The 26266-nt window shown below is 40.8% G+C and overlaps 1 protein-coding gene across 1 annotated transcript; it reads right to left on the reverse strand.

Annotated features, from left to right (window-relative positions):
* Nucleotides 1–12656: 12656 nt before the first annotated feature.
* Nucleotides 12657–25943, reverse strand: WSB1 (WD repeat and SOCS box containing 1). Its single transcript, XM_032779411.2, has 9 exons — nucleotides 25769–25943; nucleotides 22847–23015; nucleotides 21457–21725; nucleotides 20283–20414; nucleotides 19721–19821; nucleotides 17319–17491; nucleotides 15811–15924; nucleotides 14692–14799; nucleotides 12657–13788 (listed from the first exon to the last, which is right to left on the reverse strand). Exons 1-9 carry the CDS (start codon nucleotides 25806–25808, stop codon nucleotides 13629–13631), a joined length of 1266 nt encoding a protein of 421 aa, XP_032635302.1. The 5' UTR covers nucleotides 25809–25943; the 3' UTR covers nucleotides 12657–13628.
* Nucleotides 25944–26266: the final 323 nt, after the last annotated feature.

Here is a 26266-nt window from a genome sequence, read left to right on the forward strand (position 1 = left end):
ACTTTAAATCCAGCCTCCCCAGCTTGCTGTGCTTCTGCAGAATGTTAACTCCCAGGGGCTACCTCCCTGGAGACTTGCTCTACTGTGGTTCCTCCATGTCTGTCTACCCCCAAGGCCATCTGTCTGTGGGCTGGTTTTCTCTCAGGCCATTTCAAGAGTCTCCTTCACCCTTGCTATCCTCTCCTCTCAGGGCTAGCATGTAAACTTCCTTCTAAAGCTTCAGTACGAAGCAGAGAGGGACTACAGAATTCTTCCCCTCTGGATGGCCTCTCTTTATGGAAACTCCCCAGCTCTTCCTCCAGCTGGGACTCATCTTTAATTGGGTCTGGCCCACCCTGTAGGAGCAACTAAGTGTGATCATTGGCTTCTCAGGCCCATGTTAACCCTTTCCCGATTCATATGGGGTGGACACCCCACTGGACTGCTTTTAGCTTGATCCCCGGCCAGAGTAGATGGCCCTACCAAAAACTCCTACTGGTGTAACTCACAGGGTCATTGACACACACAAGCCTTCCTGCTGCATTGAGGTGCAGCACCAGGGCAGGCATGTCATTGCTTACATGTGTGCAAAGTGCTACTGGGTCAGAATGATGTGTTTGACACCCAGTGGAGAGTCAATCTCATGGATTGCACCACTTTGAATCAAGAGAGACTAGACCAGCGGGTGCTCAGCACCTGGCAGGATCTTGTCCTGTTTGTAGAACATAGATAAGGTGACCCCAGTTCTGTAGAAGAAGATTTCACCCTCCCACCACTTCACCCTGCTACTGCATTTGTATTCTTATGACTTGGAATTCATAGCAATACTGTGTGCCGGATCCTCAGCTAGTGTCAATCAGCATAGTTCCAGAAATGATGATGATTTACACCCACCAAGGATCTGACCCATGGACTCCACCCCACCATAGCCCTCTCCATCCAGATATGTTCTTTAGGTAGGTTCTGCAACCGTTTACATATTACTGTCACATGGAGGGGTCTTCTCGCTTGGGAACCCCTTGCTCAAATAACCCACCTTTGGACCGACGACCTTACCCTGGATTCTGATGAGGACAGCAAATTTCACCATAATCTGAGTGCACATGTGGATTTTAGGGCTTAGAAAAATCAGCTGTTTAACAGTCTCAAACTGAGGGCTTGTCTACAGCAGTGGCTCTCAACCTTTCCAGACACATGTACCCCGTTCAGGAGTCTGATTTCTCTTGCATACCCCCAAGTTTCCCCTCACTTAAAAACTACTTGTTTACAAAATTAGACTTAAAAATCCAAAAGGGCACAGCATGCTATTACTGAACAATGGCAGACGTTCTCATTTTTACCATATAATTATAAAATAAATCGATTGGAATATAAATATTGTACTTATATTTCAGTGTATAGTGTACAGAGCAGTATAAACAAGTCATCATATGAAATTTTAGTTTGGACTAACTTGGCTAGTGCTTTTTATGTAGCCTGTTGTAAAACTAGGCAAATATCTAGATTTGTTGATGGACCCCCTGTGCGTATCCCTAGAGGTACGCATACCCCTGGTTGAGAACCACTGCTATACAGCGGCATACCTACGGGACTGCAGCTGTGCCACTGTAGCGCCATAGTGTAGACATTTGCTACAGCGCTGGAAGGGGTAGTTAATCCACCCCTCAAGAGGCAGTAGCTAGGTGGGTGGAATAATTCTTCCATCAAGCAGCTCATGTCTGTGCTGGGGCTGGGATCCAATGAACTACATATCTCAGGATGTGAATTTCTCACCCCTGAGTGACATAGCTCGGTTGACCTATGTTTTAGATGTAGACCGGCCCTTAACGATACTGGTGCCTATTTCAATTAAATACCGTTACTTTCTGTGCTTTCATGACCTAACCTGAGTTTACCTCAGTAGTTTATGACCTGGAACCACACTGGTTGTCTCCTTACCTTTTTTGCACGGCAGTTCTTTCCCAACACTGGGCATTATTTCTAAATCACCCCTCTCTTTGCTTTGAGGTTTCTTGTGCAAGCTTAATAAGAGTCAGTTAAGTAACTGGTTGCTTCAGAGAGTTATGTAGTGTTGTGCAGTTCTAAATTAAAAGCTTTAAGGAGCAGTATATAAGGGAGGTATAAGAACTGCCCCCAGAAGCTTTATGTAACAAGGTAATGTGATCACTAGACTGTAATCAACATTTGTTTTCTCTGCTAATTAGAGCTGTGGAACTCAGCAGAAGACATTGGGTAAAATCCTGGACCCAGTTTCACCACTGACTTCAGTGGGGCCCTTGTTTTTGGTCAAGAGGGGCAGTGTTTCAATTTGGGCCCCTGAGTTATCATAACACTGAATACTTATATGGCAGCTTTCATCCATAAAGCTTGAATTGCTTGCCGGAGCTGGATAAACATGTATGGTAAAACTTGTTTTAGACACACAGAAACCGAGGCACAAAGGTTAAGTGACTTGTCCAAGGTCACATAGCAAGTCAGTGGCAGAGTACCACTGGGTCAGATCCTGGTCAGTGCTGCAGCAGCTTTGCATTCATTTGCAAGCACAAAGTGGCCATGAAGCTGATGGAGCCAGGAGCAGGAGTACAGCACCTAGCACAATGGGATCCTGGTCCAAGACGGGCTCATATCCTCTATGGTAATATGAATAATAGTACTTCCTTGTGGGAGAGAATCCCCAGGTGGAAAAGGCTGGCCAAATCACTGCACTATAGGCAGAGGAAGCCCTTCACCCATCACTATCAGGCACCTTGAGGTGAAGAGGGCAGGAGGAGAAGGCAGAGGTGAAATACGGTCATGCTTTCTCACAAGGCACAGAAGATAAAATGGGTCAAATTCCTTCCTGTAATAAGTCCATTGGCCCAATATCCTTTAGCCAGCTTCTCTCTCTTCACATATTGCAGAATTCACAGGCTCTTTTCTTAGCATTCCCCACTCAGCTTCTTCCCTTCCTCCGTATATTAGCATCATTCTCCTGTTGCCTCCCAACCCTCTTACCTCAAAGAGTTCTGCCTGTCATTGTCTATTTGCTGGTGGTTATCATTTATTCATCTCTCTCTCTCTCTCGCTCTGATGTCACTTTGTCATTGCTGCTCCCGTCAGGAAACATTGCCAGCCATTGCCTCACCTCTTTGTCCTGATAATTCTCTCCACTCTCCCTTACTACGCAATGCTTGCACCAGCTGGGTAATGCCTGTCAATATACAGTAGAACCTCAGAGTGACCAACACCTGGGGAATAGAGGTTGTTCGTAACTCTGAACAAAACATTATGGCTGTTTTTACAAAAGTTTACAACTGAACATAGACTTAATACAGCTTTGAAACTTTACCGTGCAGAAGAAAAATGCTGCTTTCCCTTTATTTTTTTAGGAGTTTATGTTTAACACAGTATTGTGCTGTATTTGCTCTCTTTTTTTTTTGGTCTCTGTTGCTGCCTGATTGCGTACGTCCGGTTCCAAACGAGGTGTGTGGTTGACTGGTCAGTTCGTAACTCTGGTGTTTGTAACTCTGAGGTTCTACTACTGTATTGCAGGTTTGCCTCCACTTCCTGGTTCCTTTCCTCCTAGTTCCTGCCAATTGTAATGTCTTTCTTTAGTCTAATACTTAGAGCAATCTTCATCCAAGGATCCCAGAGTGCTTTACGTAACAATAATTAGGACCTCAAAGTGCTTTACTAACATTAATTAAGCATTACAACAACAATACCATCAGGACTATAGATTCATTTGCTTGCCACTCATAATATTGTTTTGGTAGAACAGGAAAGAGGATGACGGTGCCTCGGGGCAGCCACAACAAAGGATTAAAGTGGTGAAAACTCTTACTCCAGAAACGAGCTTGTCTGTCTCACCAACAAAAGTTGGTCCGATAAAAGGTATTACCTCACCCACCTGGCCCGTGTCTCTCTAATATCCTGGGACTGACACAGCTGCACCACCACTCTCTTACTCCTGACATCTTGTTAGGAACCGGCCTCAAGAGGCACAACAGAATAATGGAAAGAGCTGGTTGGGAAATGCTAAATATTTCCCCCACAAAAATTCAACAGAAACTTTTTTCATTGAAAAACTGATTTTTTTGTTACAATTACTATTATTCATTTTTGCATTGCAAAAAAACCCACCAGAGAACCTGGAAAGAACTGAAAATTTTCATTTAGGAAACAGATATTTTTGGTTACATATTTTTCAAACGAAAAATGTTGACCAGGGCTCAACAATTTTATTTGACTCTAATGATTTATGGGCAGTGCTACGTAGTCTCATATGCCAACAAATGACACTCTTTATATTAACTATTTACATATACACATATAGCACTTTTATATAAAACTCAAGGGCATGAATTAAGTGGCAAAAGCACTCGAAGTAAAGCAACCTCTTCCATTTTTAGCTCTTTAACCCACATTAAATTTGTTAAATATAGATCATTCAGTAAAGAAGCTGGCATCCATTCAAAACCCAATGGCAATTGCTCTGCATGAGACATTGTCCCTCCCTTCCCCTGCAGCAGGACAAAGTCATGAACTCCAGACACGTATGTGTTTGGCAACAGCTTGCCTACAATCCCACCAGCTGGAATCCAGGAAATAGACAAGGCCCAGGGGGATCCTTGTGAACTGTGCAGCAAGCAGAAGCGTATAGTCAAGACTCCTTAGTCTACAACTGACACATGATAGAGTCTGGAACTAGAGAGGTTTCTTTTTTTCTTTCGTGGGTTTATTCCAGGAATTAGATGACTCTTGAGCCAATAACAGCTAACTGGCTCCAAGCAGGGAAGCCAGCTAAGATCAAATGTTTGTAATTTGAGAGGAGATGTTAATATTGTTCTTGGGAAGTTTCAACAGTAATACATTGAGGCAGCAAAAGAGAAACAGCCATGTTGTTTGCAAACTTGGAAACTCTCTATTATTAACTATTAGTATCACAGCAGTGCTTAGCCACCCCAGCTGAAATTGGGGCCCCTTTGTGCAGGGAGACCCCCAAACACCTATTGTACAAACACGTACTCAGAGGAAACTCCTGCCCCGAAGATCTTACAATATAAACAAAATTATTATCCCCATTTTACAGACTAGAGAGTGAGATTAGGAACTCAATTTTCAGACATAGGAAGAACCCACATTGAAGTGAATGAGAGCTGAGGTTGCTCAGAACCTTTGGAAATCAGGCCCTAATGATTTGGTCAAAGCCACATATGAAGGTTTTGGAAGGGCCGGGATTAAATGTTGATTGCTGATTGCGAGTCCATCACCTTAACCACATGATCATCCGTCCTCTCTAGCCCAGCTAAAGTACAAATAATGGGGGAAATGGTAAATTCTTGAAAAACTGGGGCCTGATTCTGAGAGGTGGGGAAACTCAGCTCCTTTCCAGATCAGACCCTGGGATGATTTTTTCAGACTCTTCCTACCTAACTGCTTTGGGACAGATGGTGCTATAAACGTCCCAGAATCAGTACAGCTGTGACTGGAGTGTAGTTAATGCTGAAGTGAAACAGCAACCCGCAGCACACTGCCTAACAGTGGAGGAAAGGAAGAAGATTATGTCCAGTGAAATTGTAGGATGAATTTAAGTAGGCAGAATGGAATTACCCAGGTTGGAATTGAGCCAGTGTATTAGGGTTATATTAGCACCTTTACTCTTGTGGAAAGTGCCAGAGGACCACGAGTTGTTACAAAAGGAAAGTACCTTGTTTTAACGTATATCATCTAAATGTTATTTCCTCCCATTAGGCAGGATCCCAAATTGTAGGTGAATTTAAGATTGAATGTAATAGTTTCAAATTCTTCACACACACACACCCCCATTTTCTTTAGACGGATCTGTTGACCTCATACTCCCAGGTTATGCGGTGCATGTTTTCCATATTTTTTTTATTTTCCTTCCCCTTCACTGTCACAACCTGGTTTATCTTTGCCTATTTTCTTTTGTTGCAATAAATGGTTTGTGAGAGATATTGGCCATGTGATGGTCCACAGAGGACAGGAGTCACCAGATCCACTTTGTGGCGAGCCAGTTGGGTAGGATGACAAGATGTTGTGATTTTATAGGGACAGTCCTGATATTCAGGGTTTTGTTTTATGTGGGCACCTATTACCCCCATCCCGATTTTTCACACTTGCTATCCTATGGCCCCAGTTCTTGGGGTCAGTGGCCAAAGCTAGGCGCACGTAGGAAAACAAAGGTGCTCTTTGTATCCAGGAAGTGCGTCTCTTTGGAAGCTGTGATTCAGATGGGCGAGAGCCTGAAAATCCCAGCGAAAAATACATCAGTCCACAACCAACTTCCAGACTCGCCAATAATGCTGCAGTAACATAGGTTGTTTTCACAAACACTCCCCGCAGCCCATGTTGTTAATGGCCTTGGCCTTTTCTCCAGCTGTATGTTGTTTCCAGGCCTTTCTCTTGGATGCAGAACAATAATTCTCTTCAAGTGGCTACCAAACATCCTCGTCTGTCTTTTTAACCCTTTTTAACTTTTACAGTTCTGTCTGCAGCAACGTTTTTATTTTCTCTATGGCAGTGTCTATACTACGAGCAGGAGTGTGATTCCCCTGCTCACGTACACACGCTGCTCATTTACACATCGCTCTCATCAAGTTAGTGCGAGTTTGAACAGTAGGGCAGCTGTGGTAGCCCTGAGCAGCATCAGCAGAGGCCCGGCTGAGCCGCACCAAGCACGTACCCTTCAACTTCAGGGTGGGGTTGTACTTGGCACAGCTGAGTCACTGCTACTTATACTCACACTCGCTTGCTGAGAGCCAGCATGTTAGAGGCAATTCTTGGAACAGGGTAGCTTTCTGGGAACCGGACATTGGTGTTTGAGTTGAGATTTCTGGAAGAGGGACTTGCCTCTGTGTTGTTCGTGACCATCTCAGTATCACAACTGGTGCATAGTCCTACTGCTCAGGAAAGGGACAACACTCCTGTTGGAAGAAGGGGCCACAGTATAGATAGGTAAGATACCAAATGGTGAGGATATTCACAAACAACTTTCTTGCACTGAGGCCTGCTAGACCATGTAAAGTAGTAAATTTCTTCTTCATTTTCATACAGTGTTTGTACTTAATCCAAGACAGCAGAAATAGGTACTGGGTGCAAACAAAAACTTGCTGAGTCAGGTGGGCTTTTACTCTCCCATTATCCAGCAGCCAACAGATTCATAAAGGGCAATCTTCATGAGATGTTTTCAGCTCATAGTTAGTTAACAGAAAGGCGCTCACGGTACAGTAATGCCTCAAGCATGCCTCAACTAAGACTGGGGTCTTTTTGTGCTAGATTCTGTATACGCACACATAGCAAAAGACAGCTCCTTCCTCAAAGAGCTTACTATCTAAATAGACAAGCATTGAGGTGAAGTGATTTGCACACAGCAGTTCAGTGACATAGCCAGGAAGAGAATGCAGGTCTCCAGCCACCTAGTCAGTGCCTGCTCACTGAACCACACTTACTTCCCCTACGCTGTGATAAAGTTTGATGCGAGAAAGACAGGGATTGGATGGAAATTTATCCGGAGGGGAAGGGGCAGACTGCTGTTTGCCCTATTGCACCCAAAAGAGAGTCTTCTAAAATCAGTGGCAGCTAATCTGGCCTGTGCTCTAGGATCGCCAGGCCCGTGTGTGGACTCTAGATCCCACATTCTCTGTGCCAAGCTGGTCAGAGGAAGACAGCAGGAGAACCACTTCAGACTGTTCATGTTTATATACAAATGAAAAGGCTTGAAATTCTTACCGCTGCTGCAGTTCTGTTCAGCTCCCTCAATTCCCCAGAGTCTGTATATTCCTAAAATGGAAGATTTGGCCCTAAAGGAGGCATTTGTACTTAGTCAAAAGAGATTGGTCTGGCTGCTCTGGAGCAAACACCAGCAGGTTTCACAACAAGCAGAAAACGTTTCCCTTTGTTCAGAGGGAAAAGGAAGACCACAAAACGGAAGCTCTCTCCTTACTCTGGGGAAGGATTGGGTACATCAGCCCTGCAAGTTTTAAAGGAAACGTATATAAAAGCCAAGTATCAGGATCCAGAGTCGTTTCATTGCAGGCATATTTTATCTGGGTGGGGAGCGGGCTCATCCTTTCGAATTTGTTGTTTGCCTTTAAGACAAGGGGGTTGTGTGTGCCTTTTAAATACACAATATGGACTGTGACAAACTAACCATACTCAGCTAGTCGAGCCTCTTCAGCCCTTGCTACTCTCAGACTAGCGTAAACTGGTTTGAGCTGCTTTTCAGTCACACAGCATCACTCCAAGAGAACAAAAAATTCATGATCATGAATTTTAGGGTTTGCCAGACTTGGCTCAAATTACAGACATTAAGGCAGCTTCCAAGCCTGTAAATGTTACTTCATGAAATACTTCACCTCAAGGCAGCATTCAGATCTCCCTTAAACACTGTCGCAGATTAGAACCAACTCCATGTGAATACGTGTAAAACTGGTGAAAGATCAGAATCAGGCAAAGGGCTACCATTCTGATCTGGTAGCACTTTGCACTGATATAAACAACTGCATAAAGATGCAGGAGAACTGAGAATCAGGCACAAGACTGAAGCAAGCTAGAGACAAAGCCCAAATCCTGCAAATGTACAGTGGTTACTTCACATACGTGAAATTCCATCTTTATTTCCTCTAGCTATAAAAGCATGAAACCATCACACATCTTTGGACAACATAATACGCAAGACACAGCATTCTGAATGGAAGAGCGTGACATTGTTAAATCAAAGATGTCATTAGTGCACACACCCAATTAACTGGTGATGGTGCCAGAATAATTGTGCTATATTTGCTGTAAAATAATGTAAAATAAAAAGGTCCCTAGTTCCTAAACGAGACAAGAAACCATCACTTTGATCTTTTATACTTTCAGTTACATGTGAAGTAATCTCAATTTGACTATATTTGGGCACACTTTGTGAACAGAACAAATTTGCTTTCCCCCACACACATAATCTCAGTCTAATTAAACTAATTGCTTAACGAAACTGAATGGTGTGGCTAGTTAATGATCTCTTGCTGGAAGATAAACGCCAAAGCACTTGAGCATAAGTCAAGGCTAAGCAAGCCATTTTCAAAGCAGGAAATTCATGTTGTTACCAAGTTAATTGTCTTTCCTATTGCATTTATGCTTCCTGTATCAAGCTATTTTTAAAAATACACAACAGGGCTGCTGCATCTATAAGTTCTCTAAAGGGATTTAAATTAATATGCCTAAGGGTTGCATCCCTGAAGAAAATATTATTTTAACCTTGGTAGTCTCTACATATCCACATTCTGCTTTGTCACTACAGTTATTTAGGTGAATACAGTGCTCGTAAACACCACGATTACAACTCTGGAGATCTGAGCCCTCTAATCATTCACAGAACTAGTACAGCACGAGCAGTTGCAGAGTAATGCCTAGGTCACACTACAAAGGTTTTGCTGTATTAACTGTATCAGTATAGTTAAAACCCTCCTGCTGTAGATCCTATCAGTATAAAAGTACTTATTGTGCAGTGTAGCTTATACTGGTTCCTCAACTTTTATACTAGCTTGGGACTTTTACTGGTACAGCTATGCTAACACATATAGCTATGCTGGTAAAATCTTCTAGTGTAGACCTACCCTAAACTTGCCACTATAGCAACAACCATGAGGTCAGGGAGCAAATCTAGGAGCAGGAGTTCAGTCTCCTTGGGAGCCACTGGTTTGCTATCCTCCCTGGTGAGAAGAGCAAGCAGGGAATCTGTGCCAAATGTGATGTATCTACTTCGCTATTTGAAACTGGACAGAGATGAACTCCTCAAATTCACTAGACCAGAGGAGCAGCTATCAGCTGATAACACTGGTAGGTTACAAAAGACCTAAGTCACAGGGGACCTGGGAGAAAGCCTCTGTACCTCAACTGTCTTCAACAACCCTGTCATTTGAATTTTAGGTCCCCTACTTTGTATTGTTTGCTTTAAATTAATTAAAATTGCACTAAACCAAAAAAAAAAGTGCAGGTGGGATAGAGCAACAGATGCTCACTGCTGCTGTTCAGAAAGCTGCTGCTGTTTCATTAGCTGGGAGCAGACTTATTCAGTACAATTAAGTCCAGGTGACAGGTATTTTTACTCTAGTATGATTGGTTGACCAATTTTGTTTGGCACCATCATGTTAATGGAATTGTGTGCTGCTCTATCGCACTAGCATAACTGTCTCCATCTAAACTAGTTACCTCATTTAAGATAACTTTAAAAATGTAAGAATGACCTGGCTGGCTGGCAAAATTGACCTAGTAGCACTTATAGGATAACCAAAAAGAAAAACTCAACAGCCACCCCCCTGCTTTTTTTTTAAACTATATTAAGACTTTCACTTTTTTTTTTTAATTGTGGTACCTAAAAAGACAGAGACACTTTTGAATTCAGAACCTGTACTGGGATTACTTGTGGCACCTTAGAGACTGACAAATTTATTTGAGCATAAGCTTTTGTTAGTCTCTGAGGTGCCACAAGTACTCCTCGTTCTTTTTGCTGATACAGACGACCACCCTGAAACCTTTATTGGGATTGGAAGATTATTACAAGTACATAAAAAAAAAGGGCACCTTTAACTTCTAAATGAAGGCCTACTTTTCAAGTTGGATTTCTTCAAATCCTCTAGAACAGTTTTGAGTGGCATGCAAGAGCATGAGGCTTGAACTAGGACACAAGCCCAACAGGTCATCAGAGTGACAGCACAGTTCTCAGTAGCTGGTTGGGTGAGTGCTGGATTACAGTGATCAGGCACAGAGGTTACTTTTTAAAAAAAAAAAAGGCTTGTTAAACCAATTCCTTTGAAAATCCAGTGAGCTAGTAAAATTTACCTTTTCCTATACATTTGGACAATTTTTTCTGTTTCCTACTAGTTGCCTTTCACACCCATCCATGTAGTTAGATAGCTTATAATAGGTCAGTTCCCTAAATCACATTAAAGAGAGAGACTAGAATTGTAAATAACCCTTATATTCAGTACAGATGTGTCTTGTAATCAAACTTTTCTTCCTTAAATTGCTGTCATTAGCTAGAAGTTAACACCCCAGTACAGTTATTGTGCAAGAATTATGCAAGTCTGCTACACTGTCCATAAGTAACTTTAATCCTTACAGGCCAGTTTTCATTTCTGCTTGGTTCTCAACTTCCCTCGTTTAATATGGAACATTTTGCATCCTGTTCACCGTAAGTTTTTCAGTTTGCAATTGCTTACTTTTATTTCCATATTGAGAGGGTTTTCTTAGCACCTTTTCAAGGCAAACTATTTCTGCTATACTCATATTTGCAGCAGGGTAAACCCATCCCTTCTGAATTCTCCCTTTTGTACAGAGTTCCAGTCAACACTCTGTTTGCTACAGTTAAAGCTCTTCCCCCATCTCATCATTGCTCAAAATCTAGTCTAATACAACCTTCAATGGAGTCCATTTATTATGGACATCAGATTTTATAATTCTGGAATTTTCTAGCCCACAAACAAACATTTTATACATGTACACATAACGTGTGGGTTAAGAAGAAAAGCACTGCACATTTAAGTAACTGGACCGACTATTTCTCTGCGTCTGTATAAGGCCATGACTACACGAGAGCGGTACCAAAGTGCTCCTAGGACTTAAGGTGGATGCAGTGTATACCAGCAACACTGCAATGTTACTAGTATAGTTTATTCCAGGCCCCAAGCCACCCATGCCAGTAAAAGCACCAGTATAATTGCATCTACACTAGGACCTTTTGTCAACACAGCCATCAATCAAGGATCACACCTCTTTACACCCCTGCCTGGCACATTTATGCCAAAGCATGGTGTACACATGGCCTAAGAGAATCTTCCACATCTTTGGAAGGCCTTTTGAGAAGTTTACTTTCAGATATACTGACATGCGGTTTAACACTATCAACTGTGACAAAGTTCCTCCTCTACCTTGGTGGGTCCTGCGCTTATTGGCAGATTTGCTCACCTCACTGATCTTCCCCACAGGCTCGGTCAACTTCTCCTGTGTCTGATCAGGAGTGGGGAGCTTTGGGGGAAACCCAGGTCCGCTCTCTACTCCCTGTGTATTGCAGCTGTCTATAGTGCCTCCTGTAACAGCTGCATGACAGCTACAACTCCCTGGGCTACTTCTCCACCACCGCCTCCAAACACCTTTATCCTCACCACAGGACCTTCCTCCTGGTGTCTGATAACGCTTGTCCTCCTCAATCCACCAGCAGCACAGCCTTTCACTCTCAGCTCCTTGCATGCGCCTCTTGCTCCCAGCTTCTCACACACACTTCCTCTCCTCTGGCTCCCTGCTCCCTGACTGGAGTGAGCTCCTTTTTTAAAGGCAAGTGCCCTGATTAGCCTGCCTTGATTGGCTGCAGTTGTTCTAATCAGCCTGTCTACCTTAATTGGTTCTAGCAGGTTCCTGATTACTATAGTGCAGCCCCTGCTCTGGTCACTCAGGTAGCAGAAAACTACTCATCCAGTGACCAGTATATTTGCCCTCTACCAGACTCCTGTACCCCACTGGTTTGGGTCTGTCACACAACCCTCCTCCATTATATGCACTGTATTATGTCCTTGAGGGTTTAGAGTATTATCACAATATAGTTTAACACTTTCCACTCAAACTACTTAATTATTTTCATAACCAACACCACCTTGCATACAAAAAAAGTCAGACATCATGGTTTCAGAAAAGTCAGGTTTTTGTACAAGTCTTTAATAAAAAACAAAAAATATATATAGTCAGGCATTTTATGCAATGCATATATTCTTTATATCTGCAGGTACAGATAAATAACAGGAGGCAGAAGCAAACATTTTGCTTATTGTTGGCAGTTAACCAATATCACCCTCTCAAGAGATATTATAGGGTTGCAGAATAATACAAGTCGTCTGTAAACTTCACATATTACAGAAAACATACCAGGCAACAAAACAGTAGTTAGATTTCAGAAATTCAAGGATATTTTTCTTAATCACAACCCAGGGTTTAAATTTAATGTTTGTTGTTGCAAAAATTAAGGCCAGCTTTGGATGAAAAAGTGTTTGTTAATTGAAGTGATGTTCCGGACTTACAGTCTATCCAATCCATCCATCACTCAACTTACTTCTCTTGACCACACATCAGCACTAATGAAAACTAAGCTGTACCTCTCCACAAAAAAAAAAAAAAAAAGAAAAGAAAACTATTTTGTATCCGTGGATCAGCATCCTGAACCCCAACTAATGTACGTACAAAGCAGTTAAGCTTCTTTAAATCAGTATTTGTCTAACTCAGTGTCCCAGAATAATAGCTATCCTTCCGCTTTACAGCACTGATGGCTCTACAGAAACAATATACACTGAATCAGAAAAGCAATTTATAAGGTCCACTGATAACACACAGCTGCTCATATCTACATATGTACATGTTTTCACAGTCAGATTTTAGAAAATTGTCATGAGAACTTGAGAAATACTTCTACTGAAATTTTTTTATAAATACTAAAAACTCCACTGTCAAAATGCAGGACAGATTTTTTAGATGTATCAAATTTAAATAGATCTTGAAAACTTGTAGAGTTTGAAGCTTGAAGGCTGTATAACGCTTGAAGATTCTTTAAAAATGTACCAGTAATTTTACCAGTTTCAGCAGACTGGTCACATGCAAAGGATTTTGGGTTTTTTGGATTAAGTCAGGTAGGAAAGAAACTCCACCACTTTTGAAGGGACAGGCAGGTTCTTGACTTGGCTAGTAGGCATCACTCTTCTAATTGCCATGCGACATAGGTGCTGAAGACTGGACACATGTTTTGGAGTTGCCCAGAAGTACACACTTCCATCGTGCGTTCTGCACACAAACACATAAAAGTCAAGTATTCCACAGAACTACTTTCAGAATTGCACACCCTTATAATTGGATACTGGGGGAAGGCCAGATAAATCCCCTCCTCTAAACTACTTGTTCCCTATCTCTAGATGTTAAATAGCAAAGTTGAGATTGCATGCTCTGCTCCTGGGCTAAAAAGCATCCAGCGGGTCTCACACAGCTCTCTCTCTCTCTCTCAAGCTATGGTGGCAGCAGACACTAAGGGTATGGCTACACTTGAAACTTCAAAGCGCTGCCGCAAGAGCACTTTGAAGTGCGAGTGTGGTCGCAGCGCCAGCACTGGGAGAGAGTTCTCCCAGCGCTGCATGTACTCCACATCCTCATGGGGTTTAGCTTGCAGCGCGGGGAGCGCACTTTGCAGCGCTGTATCTTGCAGCGCTCAGGGGTGTGTTTTTTCCACACCCCTGAGCAAGAAAGTTGCAGCGCTGTAAACCGCCAGTGTAGCCAAGGCCTGAGCTGCTCAGACTATAAATAGCAGTGTACTATGCTAGGGAATTCAAGGGGCCTGTGTAGGACTGCCAAGTGCACCACCTGCACAATGAGAATTCTCCCCTGGATGGCTAGAGGGCTTTTGCAGCATTTGCACCGTGCTGTTGTAGTGTGTATGGGTCAGACCCACCTTTGTTGCTTGCTTGATCATTTCCTAAATACTAAAGAGAAATAGAATGAGACTATGCTGGTTAAACTCTCAGTGGTGTTGAACTCAAGGCTTGAGTGACTAAGCTTTGATCCCTCCTTCAAACAATCAAAAGCAACAAAATATCATTTAGAAACGAGAAAACTAGAACTGTTAGTTAACATTTCCAAAGTCCTTTGAGAATGAATATTACTGCGTAAGTTAAGAATTATTAGCTGTATACTTACCCAGCAGCTAGAACACTGCCATCAGTAGAAAAGGCACAGCAAAGCCCATTGTTCAAAGGTGCAACCTGTACAGGATAGTCTTCTTCAATACTCCAGAACCTCACCATTCTGGAAGGAAAAAGTTTGCTGATAAAGGTAGAGTAACCAATTTCTTTAATGCAGTACAATAATTTATGAAGTGTTAACCTAACTGAGAAACAAATATATATTTATAATGTACTGTCTTCACTTGCAGGCATGTAGTCCGGTGGTTTTCAACCTTTCATTTGCAGACCTCTAAAAAATTAGAGATGGAGGTGTGGACTCCTTTGGAAATCTTAAACAGTCTGCAGACCCCCAGGGGTCCATGGACCACCGGTTGAAAACCACTAATATAGTCAGATATAACTTTATATTTGTGCATCAGACAGATATCAATTCTAAATATAATGTAAGTGGTTTGAAGAGTTTGCAACAGACACTACAGACTTCGTAACAGCATGCAAAAAAAAAAAAAGTAGGTTGCTGCAGCCAAATAATTTTAACTGATGATCTGAAAGTGTAGACTGAGTCTCAAAACATTAGCAGATGTTATTTCTGCTAGGAGTTCTCAGTATTCATTTTAGCAAGCCACCAAAGCAAGGTAACAAAGTATTTCCTTGCCTTAGATAGGATGCCTTCCCTATGTTCAAAACCCTTCTGCTTTAAAAACTTACTGTTAGTCTTCATTAACAAACCCATATACAAGTACAGAAGAAAAATAGAATGACCCAAGTAACCCTACTGATGATTTTTTCAAGAAAAATTTAATTCAAACAGACACAGAAGCACACTATTTCAATGATTTATTGAAATCAAGCTAAACAGAAGTCCCTTTATTTCTCCACCCTTTTACAGCTATCTTCGTATATTTAGAATGCTATTTAAGTTATATACCCTGTACACCATCTCTTGTTTATTTTATATGGCTATGAGAGAGAGTTTTACAACAGACCATCATTCATACAGCAAGGCATTGGTACAAGCAGTCTATCAGTCAGAAGTCAGTTCTAAGTTTAAAAAAATAAGGTGTGTGTAGTATAAGGAATTTTTAATTACTGAGAAGCAGCAAGAGTCTGACAACTCTTCCCTCATACTTACTTATCATCAGCAAGGCTTGCAATATGCAGTCCATCGTGACTAAAAGATACAGATCTAACCCATCTGTCATTCGCTCCCCCAGCAAATATTGGCGTCGGAGCGGGAAACAGATGCCTGTAGACAGACAGAAAGACAGGCTTAGTTAACAGCATAACCACTGAAAACTATGTAGGAGTTTCTGCTAGCCATGATCAGTGATAGACCTCAGGACAATTTTTATTTATTTATTTATTTTTTACACACATTTGTCTCTGAAGTATGAATTAAGAGATACTGCTGCAAAGCTCTACAAAGAGCACCACAGTATTTCTTTATATACTGAAGACACATCCACTAGTAGGTTTTAAAGCACCAAAGTCTTGAATTATGCATTTTCACTGATAGAAAAAGTATTCTCCCAGAACTGAGTTTTGAGATAATTGTTCATCTCAAAAATAATATTTCATGTTATAAAACAGGGGAATTTAATAACTACAAGATAGAGCAGTTTTCTCCCAGGGAATAAAATCTTACTGTTTGGTGCCAATATGGTACTACTCTCACCTTCTACTGTCCAAAGCTGATTTTTTTCTCATTTATTAGTCAAGTTAACCAAGTAAGAATCATGGGACTGGGAGGGACTTCAAGAGGTCATCTAGTCCAGTCCCCTGCATTCTCTTTCCAATTACTGTGCAATTAACAGGCATGCCTTAGGTTTTTATAAGATCTTGAACCATTTTAGCAATTGTTAGTAAATACTGACTGGTTATGATCTGCGTACGTTAAATTCTTTGTATATTGAAGACTCTCAGAATCTGTGCTGTATTAGCCCAAGCGTGTCTGGATTCTAAAGCCTCAGTGTCTGTTCTTAAGCTGAACTGAGCATGTGCCCAATGCTCAGCAACTTAATCAAGTATTGGGCTCTAATTATTCCCTGCTCCTCTCAGTCTGTAAGAGTCCAGGTGTTCAGGAAGGGACCCTTCTCAGTTAATGAAGAATGTCTACAGAAGTACATTATAATAAACACAGGGTAATTGATAAGGGGTGCTTATGAGCCAATTACATCCTGTGAGTGATAAAGGTATTTATTATTGCAGATGTTTGCTGTTATGAATGAAATAATGACCCACTGAAAGATATTTTTAACTCATTAGGAACTGCTGGTTGCCACAGCTGTCAGTACTAATGACTGGATTTGAAATCTGTGTCTCACATCCTATAACTAACTTCCCCAAAACTCCTTCCTTCTAGATCTGAACTGAAATATACTGTCACCACTTCTACAGTTACAGAGAGCTGGAATGTATGTCCTTCCAGAATAGTGCTGTATTAAAGTATTGCCTGATTGGCTTACTTATATAAATAAAACTTTAACTGAGTTAGTTATTTGACATCATATTAAATCTAACCATGCAACAATTCCATAAACTTTGTCACTCCTTACATTTTCATTAGGTACAAACTATGGTCAGATCCTTTTGTAAATTCCAAGAGGGAACTAAAAATTAACATTTAAATACTCTGCTTACCCAAATTCCATTAGAATAACTCCAATATGGGGATCCCAGACATAAACTCGAGTATCGTAAGATGCAGTAGCCAGTAAAGCTCCATCAGGGGAAAACTCACAAGCTACAACATCGTTGTGATGTCCTTCTAGTTTACGAATCATGGAGTACTTATCCATATCCCAAAGAAAAACCTGAAATTAGAAAAGCTAATGTTATAGCTTTTGCTCAGATACCCAATGCAGCATTTACATTTCTTAACTGTCTGCTACTTTTACTTAGGATTATATTAAATCAAGCATTATAAATTACTACAATTAAGAATATGCTCGTGTCATACTCAGATTAAAATCAGTTTTTAAAAAAATTAAAGCAGACATGCAAATTCTAACTTAAGTTTGTTAAATGTTATTTACAAAATAAACCAAAATATAAGAAAGGCAATGGAATTTAACCACGTAGTTTTACTGAAATCCATGTATTACGAAATTTTATTAAAATACACAGAAATAAATAGGATTAAGCACTAGTCCCCTCTTTTCAGTAACTACCAAATTTTTTAAAAAATATACAGACAGAAAAAGTAAGGTTAACATATTGTTACTCCAGTGGCATCCCCTTTGAGTTTAAGATCACTTGTTTACAATACGCTTGGATCACCGTCAGCCTAGGAAGAGAAACAGATACTGCAAGCAAAGAGAATTCACAGCCAAAAGAAATGTCTTTGGCAACATAACAAGGAAGTCTAACCACATTATTAAAAAAAATTTATGCATCTTAAGTTTAATTATATCAACAACAAAAACATTTGAGTATGTGATTTACCCAGCTTACTGTAAATCTTACTACAGAAATTGGTAAAGTACAAGTATAATACTAATTTTGAGGGATTTTACATGCAGCTCTACATTATATAAAACTGCACTGAAGATTGTGCAGAATATCTTGATATGAAGGATCTACTATGTTTTAACGTAATGTTACAGAAAATAGGCTAAATTTATGGGTACAAAACTATATATTAAATCTGTCCCTGCAAGTGCTCTTTAGGTCTTTTTCCCCCAGTACAATTTTACTTGCAGATTAAATACTAACAATATCTCAGACACATAAAATGCAAACAACTTAAGTTTAACCAAAGAAAATAGTATTAGTGCCTCACACACTTTACTAAAATGAAACCTTTTTTTAAGTCAGTTAGTTATAAGTATCATGTTGACCAGTTTCACTAATAAGACCCCAACATTCCATAAAACTGGAAAATAAAATTTAAGTTTTAGGAGTCAATGGGTTTCACTGCTGTGAAAATTAAAAAATAAAAAGAAAGAAAGAAAAAAGCAGAAAGTGGACATCAACCAGCACCTGCGTACGTACAGTACACCTTGCAGTCGAATGCAAGGTTACTTCGTCCTATGGTAAAGTTCGCCCCCAGCCTGGTAGCCAGAGATGCCACTCTTTCTGCCCAGCTAACACCATTGTGCGCCTGTGTGAGTGGTGCCAGCTTAACCTCAATCACACCAATATTGCTGCCACCACCTGTGACAGGGAAAGCAAGAAGCTTATGGAAAACACACAGCCTAAAAATATCAATGAATACATCCACATCTGTTCTATTTTAAAGGACTAAACTGTTCTCTATCAAATCTGAACTGCTAATTTACCAAACTTTTTTAAAAAATATAAAATGCATTCTAACAATTATCCTAGCTACCAGTCTTCAATGTTCACATTAATTATGGTTTTGCTAATCAACTAACTTTAGTATACTATTCATAAACTATATGCTAGTCTTTTCCCTTGCTGCTATTTTATACTAATTAATAGTTTTTCAGTGCCAAGAAGAGCAGTTTATTATAAAACGTGCTTTACCTGCACTGCTTTCAGTTCTTTAGCAGGACATTAGAATACAGATGGAAACAGAACCAATATGCTGTTCTTCATTCTAGATGTTTTAGACATATGAGTGCTATTTGTATTTGAGAATACGTAGAAACATTTTTGTTCAGCAGAAGAGACCATGACCAGCTCAGACTTTGAAAAGTCCTTTTAATTGAGCAGGAAATAGAAAGGATAAAATCAACAGCAAGATAATTTGATTAAAACATTAGCCTAAATAGTCCATTCTTAACACTACAAGTTTTACTTTCCTTGATTTTTATTTTATGAACAGATGCAGATGTGCAAGCTACTTCAAAGGATGCTTCAAGTTTCTTCAACTAAAAGCAGTGCAAGTTCTCAGTTCATAAATCAGTATATGAAGGCATCTTAGGTAGTTTACTTCAATTTCTTTCATGCAACTTCTTGCATCATCATAAAAACATTAGAAGTTCATGACACCGAGCACAAGCTTTGTTACTTAGATTTAAAGTGATTATATGCGCAATTCAATAATAAACTTATGAACAAGAAACTCTGACACATACTGCTTTACTGGCTCCGACCGAACACAGAATGGAAGAGTCTGGAGAAAAAGCACAGCCATACACCCAATTCTGGTGCCCTCTTAATACCTTCATCATATTTCCTGCAAAGGAAAAAAAAAGGCAAAACTAGGAGTATTAGTTCCAGATTAGTAACCCCCAGGAGTAGTCCAAATCCAGTTGTATTTAACATTTTATGCAAGAGATTTTTTTTAAAAAGACACTGTACTGTTGTTCTAAACTACTGTTTTAAAGAGACTCTGGCTGTATAAAAGTTACCTGCCATATTGAAATGGCCTCCGAACTCTGTACCTTGACCAGCAGGGTCAGCACACATACCATTGTAAATGGCCACTGAACCTCAAATACATGCTCCTTGCTGAGGTGTAGATACAGTCTGCACTATATGGGATGATGATTAAATGACTACTATAAGGGGGCTGAGGTCAATAAAGGTTTAAAAATCCAAAATATACATTGATACTACTGCTGACAGCTGCAGAAAGATTGCTCTATGCTCTCCCAACAGGTGAATTTAAAAAAAAACAAACAAACAAAACTATACCATCATCTTTCAGGTCCCACACTCTTAGCGTTTTGTCTCTTGATGCAGACACTAATATCAGGCTGCCATCTGGGGCAAAGGTTAAATCTCTGACCAATTCAGTATGGTCCATCAGATTAAGGAGGAGTTTTCCTGTTGTACAAGAACGATACCAATTAAGAGAAAGTGCATAGCAATTCTTTTCCTCAAATTAAAACGCCCACAAATAAAGCTTAAAGATAAAATTTCTCCTCCTTGCCTACTTTTGGAAACTGGCTAGAGCAGAGATGTATCTAAAAGATGTAAAGAAATTTATCTTGTATACATACTTCATAGTGATAAGACGCAGTTAATCTTTCAACTCTGACTAGGTCTGGAAAACTTCTAAAATCTATACAGTAACAAGATTAGATGTCTGAGAACTAACCTAAGTGAATTACCTTTTAACTTTAGATGAATGCATGGTTTTGTTCTTAACTTCAAAGAGCAAGTTTTTCAATAGCAACTTCCCTAATATTCATTAAGTAATTTCACTACTAAGTGACCAGGAGTCAATTGCAGCCCAATATAATGGTAATTACAAATTAAATTGCAGGCTCCCATACCCCCCTGTAGCTTCAAAGGTTACAACTGTCAGCCTATTTTAACAGAATCAGTATTGCTCATTAAAAAAGTGGGGCAAGCGATAATTATTTCTAAAAAACCTTCCCTATAACTAAAGTACTAAAGGAAACTCTTCCCTACCTGGAATGCTGAGTTTTCCTTAAAAAAGGCTAAAAAATTCAAGTGTCTCAAGTCAAGCACATACTTACACCTTTTTATGGACTGAGGCCTAAACTAGTATTTCTTCCCCCATGCCACCCAGTTCTCCGCCACATCCAAATGACACTTCTAAAGTGCATTTCAGGTGAGATTTCACACAGTAATGGTTTGGTCTGTAATCTGCCATCTTAGCCCGGAGACACTGAAGTACAACCTGAACCATTTCTCTTTTCAACAGCATTTTTTTAGTACAATTGTAGTTCCAAAGGTCCCTTCTATTTTTAGACGTAACTTAGTTCATTTTAACTTCACTTTTCAAATTAGCATTCATAAACCAATATATTTAGAATCTAGCTATTTCTAGTTTATGATATAACTACAATGCTGCATTAAGTGACAATGGCAAGACATACATTTAAACAAGCTCCCGTACCTGTGTATACATCCCATATTTTGATGCGCCCGTTGTTCAAGCCAGTTGCAAGGAGAAGCTGATCTTGGCCAAATTTGAATCGATGCCATTCTATATTCACACAGCGACTCTGTTTTTCAGGCACTGACGACCCAAACGCAAGACTCCAGACTATATCCCCACAATCAATTATATGCTCACAAGGCTTATTTTTTTGACCACTATCACTGTTCTGTCTTGAGAGTCTTGCATTGACTGAATTTGCAACATTCTTTGTGCCGTGCAACAAGCTGTAAAACAAGTCAGCATTTTAGAAAGAATGCACTTTACTCTACAAACACAATGAACTGAGTATTTTATTTCAATAAATCTATGGGCAGTCATAATACACATATTGCTACCATATCTAAAATTAATACCTTAAGATTTTAAAATGACTGCCCCTTGTTCCTCAGTTGTGAAAAGGGTTTGCCATTATCTGAAAACCTTGCCCATTATAGCAATAAATTTTAGTTTCCTAATTCTACTTCTGTACAGAGCAGTTAGCTTCTTTAACCCTTCATGAAAGATAACAAAGATAACATTTTAAATGCTATACTTGAACTGAAATTTTTAGTGAGAATCTGAATGTATATTACAGTTAAGTATTTGAGTTGTTTTTTATATAAAAGATTGGGGGAGGGAGGGATTCTCTCTGTTCTGCTACAACTCATCAATATGCCCTTCAAAACACTACATTTAATTAGAAAAATCCTAGTAAGAGATATTGAAGCCTGCACACCGTACTTAATAAACCGAGTACAGTGCAGAGAAAATTTATTTGCTATACAGGGAAATGCAGCTGACAATCACAAAAATGTAATTTACCAACTTCCAGATGGACTTAAAAGTGACCTGCAAATTAAAAATGTGCAGTGTTCTTTTTATAATGTGCTGAAAATATGCTGAGAATATTCTGCCTTTTATTTTTTTTTTAAGCTTAGAGATGCCAAGAATATAAGGACGTGTTTCCTGATTTTGTTGGAGAACCAAAGACTGGAGTGGGAGTTCTCAGTCCTCAACTGAAGAGGTAGGCTATCTGAATCTCTTAAAAGAGCTTCTCTCTCAGTGTTTCAGGAAGTTGATCTGGTGTTAAACAAAAAGGACAAGTTTAAAATCACTTCCTCTCTCATTGCATAAGTCTGTCTTTCACTTGTGGTATCACTAGTTCTCTCATTGTCCATAGTCTCCCCCTACTTATATAAAAATCAAGACAGTTTACCGAATAACCCACTCTCTCATTTATACATCTTAAAGAAGCAAAAACAGCACATCATCATCTTTATTTATTTGCAGGTCACCTCATATTTCTTTTACAAAATGAATAGGAGGAAGAGAATTTGATAGTAAACAGCACAATTTTTAATCTTACAAGTTATTAAAGCATTGAGTCCAGGGAACAAGCTTTACTATGCGATGTCCTTGTGACCACGCAAAGTAAGATCCATCAGGTGCAAAGGCAACGGTCCAGTTTTCACGTCCACACTTCTTATCAAAAGGAGATGTTGGGGCTAAGAGTTCTCCTATAGGACGTGATCTTGCTAAAAAACAAACAAAAAGGAAATCCCATTTAAAATGTGAATAAGAGATTCAGCATATTTTAAACTTATTACCAACAATGTAGAGATTTCTGCTGATATTTTTACTTTAAATCAGACAAACTAATTTTTGGCTAGAAAAATGACTGCTTCACAATAAATTCATTTAAAGTCTTCCTTAGTAGCGACTGCAAATATTTCAGGTCATTAAACAGCAGAAATGTACTTAAATAACCAACAAGAAAACCACATCTCAAGGTAATATGAACCCAGCTGAAATCTCATTTATGAGTCTATTGAAACTATTAAATTACTCTAGCCTCCAGCATTACAGATAGCACCAAAATTTGTCTCTCTGCAATTCAAGCAAGTATTTCAGTAGAGCTGAACAGAAAATTTACTTGGTGAAATTTTTGAAGTGTGTGCGATGTCAGTTACATTATGTCTCATCACCCCACATAAACAAAACACCACTACTGATGTACTGTCAGGCAAATGGGGAGAGATTTTTATACCAAAAATTCCACTCAATCCCACTTATTTCTAGTGAGTATAGCAGAATAAACTAGCATCAGGCAATCAGAGTAATAAATATTTGTATTCTTGTTTATTGGACCCGAACACAGAATATCTTCTCCCTCCGATCTAAGAGGAGGGGCAGTTTTATTGTCCTCAGTACACCAGCCAACAGATTTAAGAGGACAAAATAGCGCTTTTCAGTAAGTCCATTTTTACACATGAAAATTTAAAAGGAAGGGGGTACAAAAATATCACACATGGTTGTTATGAAATTTTAAAAATGTTTATTAAACATGCAAGTGTTTGTTATGGATTTACAATGTTCCTACTTCAAAATCAACAGCCTTGAGCTTGAGCCTCCCTAATATGAATGGAAGGAAATGTGCAGCAGCCCTGCCCTTCATGATGAGTAAGTGTCCCAGGCTGGTTTCTCACGTGCTGTCTGTATTCATACAGGAGGGTGGAGTTTCTGTGAGTACATGAGAAACCCAACACATGCAATGGCAGCTATTAACCATTTCCAAAAAAGAAATGAATGTTGGTAACCATGAAAATATGTATTTATACGTTGTTTTGTGGCTTAAACAGGGACTGTTTTAAAAAGTCACCAGTAGAAAATGTCCAAAATAGCTAAACAAAGTATCATACATAATTTTTTTTTTTAATTAGAAATCCCTTGCTATCTCTTATCTGCAGGTTTTGTTGGGGGTTTTTTGTATTACCAAAAATAAAATGTCACATAAAATGTACGATATTATATATACTCCACAATTTATTTATTTTTACAAGTGACTAAACACAATAGCTTTAACAAAAGAACCATTTTGTCAGATAGTCCATTTTTCACTTAATAAGTTGACTGAAATCCGTATGTCTATGATTTCACACAACTAGCAGCCACCTCTTATTTCAAAACCGAAAAGGCAAGGACAAAGACTTTGCCAATCACGACTGCTGCATCAGGTTAAATGGAGGAGTTGACAAGCATGGTCTGAAAAACTCTTCTGTAGCTACGTGTCCTTCCTCCTGCCGCAGAGTACATACTGTATTGCTCTCCCCTCCACCCTAAGGCATCTCAGGATGCTCCATAGTGTGGTTAAAACCTTTCCTCCCCCATGGGCACTAGCTGGGCCATCCCAAACCAGTGACCACAGTATAGATTGTAACGAGGCTGATAGCTTTTATTTTTTGCAATCACAGAGCTGGACGCCTATAGTAACCGCACCCCTTATCAACAGCCAACAATGCCTGGGTTCCTCCTTGGTATCCACACCCACACCCCCATCTCACCATCCAGGCCCCTCTCCCCACCCAACATCTCATCCCACTGGGATCCAGGGAGCCCCCAAACCCACCCACCCCCTCGCCGCAAGTCTCAATGTATCCCCCCAGTCTCTCCAGAGGTTCTCCCCTCGCTAACTGGCTTCCCTCCAGTGGGTGTGTCCCCCACACCCAAACTCCCATAACCCCCCTCCCCATCCCATCTCCCCCACCTCTCCAGGAACCCCCACATCCACCTCTGCCCACATTCTATTCAACCCAACCCCCCAGCCCACCTCCACCGCCTCTCCAGGACCCCCTCATACCCATTTCCTCGCCTACACCTACACTCCCCCAATCCTCCCTTTCACCTCTCCAGCCCCTGCTTTCCACCCCTCCAGCCTCCCATACCCACACCCCTCCAGCCCCCCTTTCCACTCCTCCAGCCTCCCATACCCACACTCCCCCAACCCTTTCCACCCCTCCAGCCTCCCATACCCACCCCCCTCCAGCCTCCCATACCCACACCCCTCCAGCCCCCCTTTCCACCCCTCCAGCCTTCCTTGCCTACTTTTGGAAACTGGCTAGAGCAGAGATGTATCTAAAAGATGTAAAGAAATTTATCTTGTATACATACTTCATAGTGATAAGACGCAGTTAATCTTTCAACTCTGACTAGGTCTGGAAAACTTCTAAAATCTATACAGTAACAAGATTAGATGTCTGAGAACTAACCTAAGTGAATTACCTTTTAACTTTAGATGAATGCATGGTTTTGTTCTTAACTTCAAAGAGCAAGTTTTTCAATAGCAACTTCCCTAATATTCATTAAGTAATTTCACTACTAAGTGACCAGGAGTCAATTGCAGCCCAATANCCCCCCACCCTCACAGTACCCAACCCCACCCATTCCCCCAGGCTCCCCTGCTCAGTCCCCACGACCCCACAGACACTCCCCTCCCTGCCGCGGCTCTCACCGATGAGCTTCTCGTTGACACTCGGGGGAAAGCTGGCCATCTACGGAGCCGCCCTTCGGACCGGCTCTGACACAGATCAGGGCACTTCGGGACTGACCGACCGGACCAAGCACTACCGCTGCGCTAGGCAGGACCGACACTGAGGCAAAATGGCCGCCGCGTCCGGGAATGTCGTGTAGGGGCGGGGCCAGGACAGCAGGCCACGCCCCGTTCAGGGGGCGGAGCTATGAGCGCGCTCGCGCGCACACACGCACAACCCGTTTCGCCACCGTGAGGCAGGTCTGGCGCGGGGAATACGGGGTGGCCACAGCCTTGGGAGAAACCATTTAACCATTCCACGGGGGGAGGCGTATATAAGAGTACGGGGCAGAACCACGGCTTGGGCAGAAGCAGGGGGTAGGAGTTTAGGGCAGGGTGAGGAACAAGGTTTGTGCTAGAACTCGGGTTTGGACTAGAACCAGGGGCAGGACCAGGGCTTGGACCAGAACCAGGGCCAGA

The sequence above is a fragment of the Chelonoidis abingdonii genome, chromosome 20 (assembly GCF_003597395.2).
Source record: "Chelonoidis abingdonii isolate Lonesome George chromosome 20, CheloAbing_2.0, whole genome shotgun sequence".
NCBI lineage: Eukaryota > Metazoa > Chordata > Testudines > Testudinidae > Chelonoidis > Chelonoidis abingdonii.

Bases quoted from the DNA above. Each gene is read 5' to 3' on its own strand.
- WSB1 (XM_032779411.2), bottom strand. From the start codon at position 25,808: ATGGCCAGCTTTCCCCCGAGTGTCAACGAGAAGCTCATCG. The intron at 19,822-20,282 runs GTATAGTTTTGT...TTTCCTTTGCAG, and splicing joins GTGGGACCTGAAAGATGATG to GAAATATGATGAAGGTATTA. The intron at 17,492-19,720 runs GTATGTGTCAGA...TTCTAATTTCAG, and splicing joins CGGTCGGAGCCAGTAAAGCA to GTTTTTCTTTGGGATATGGA.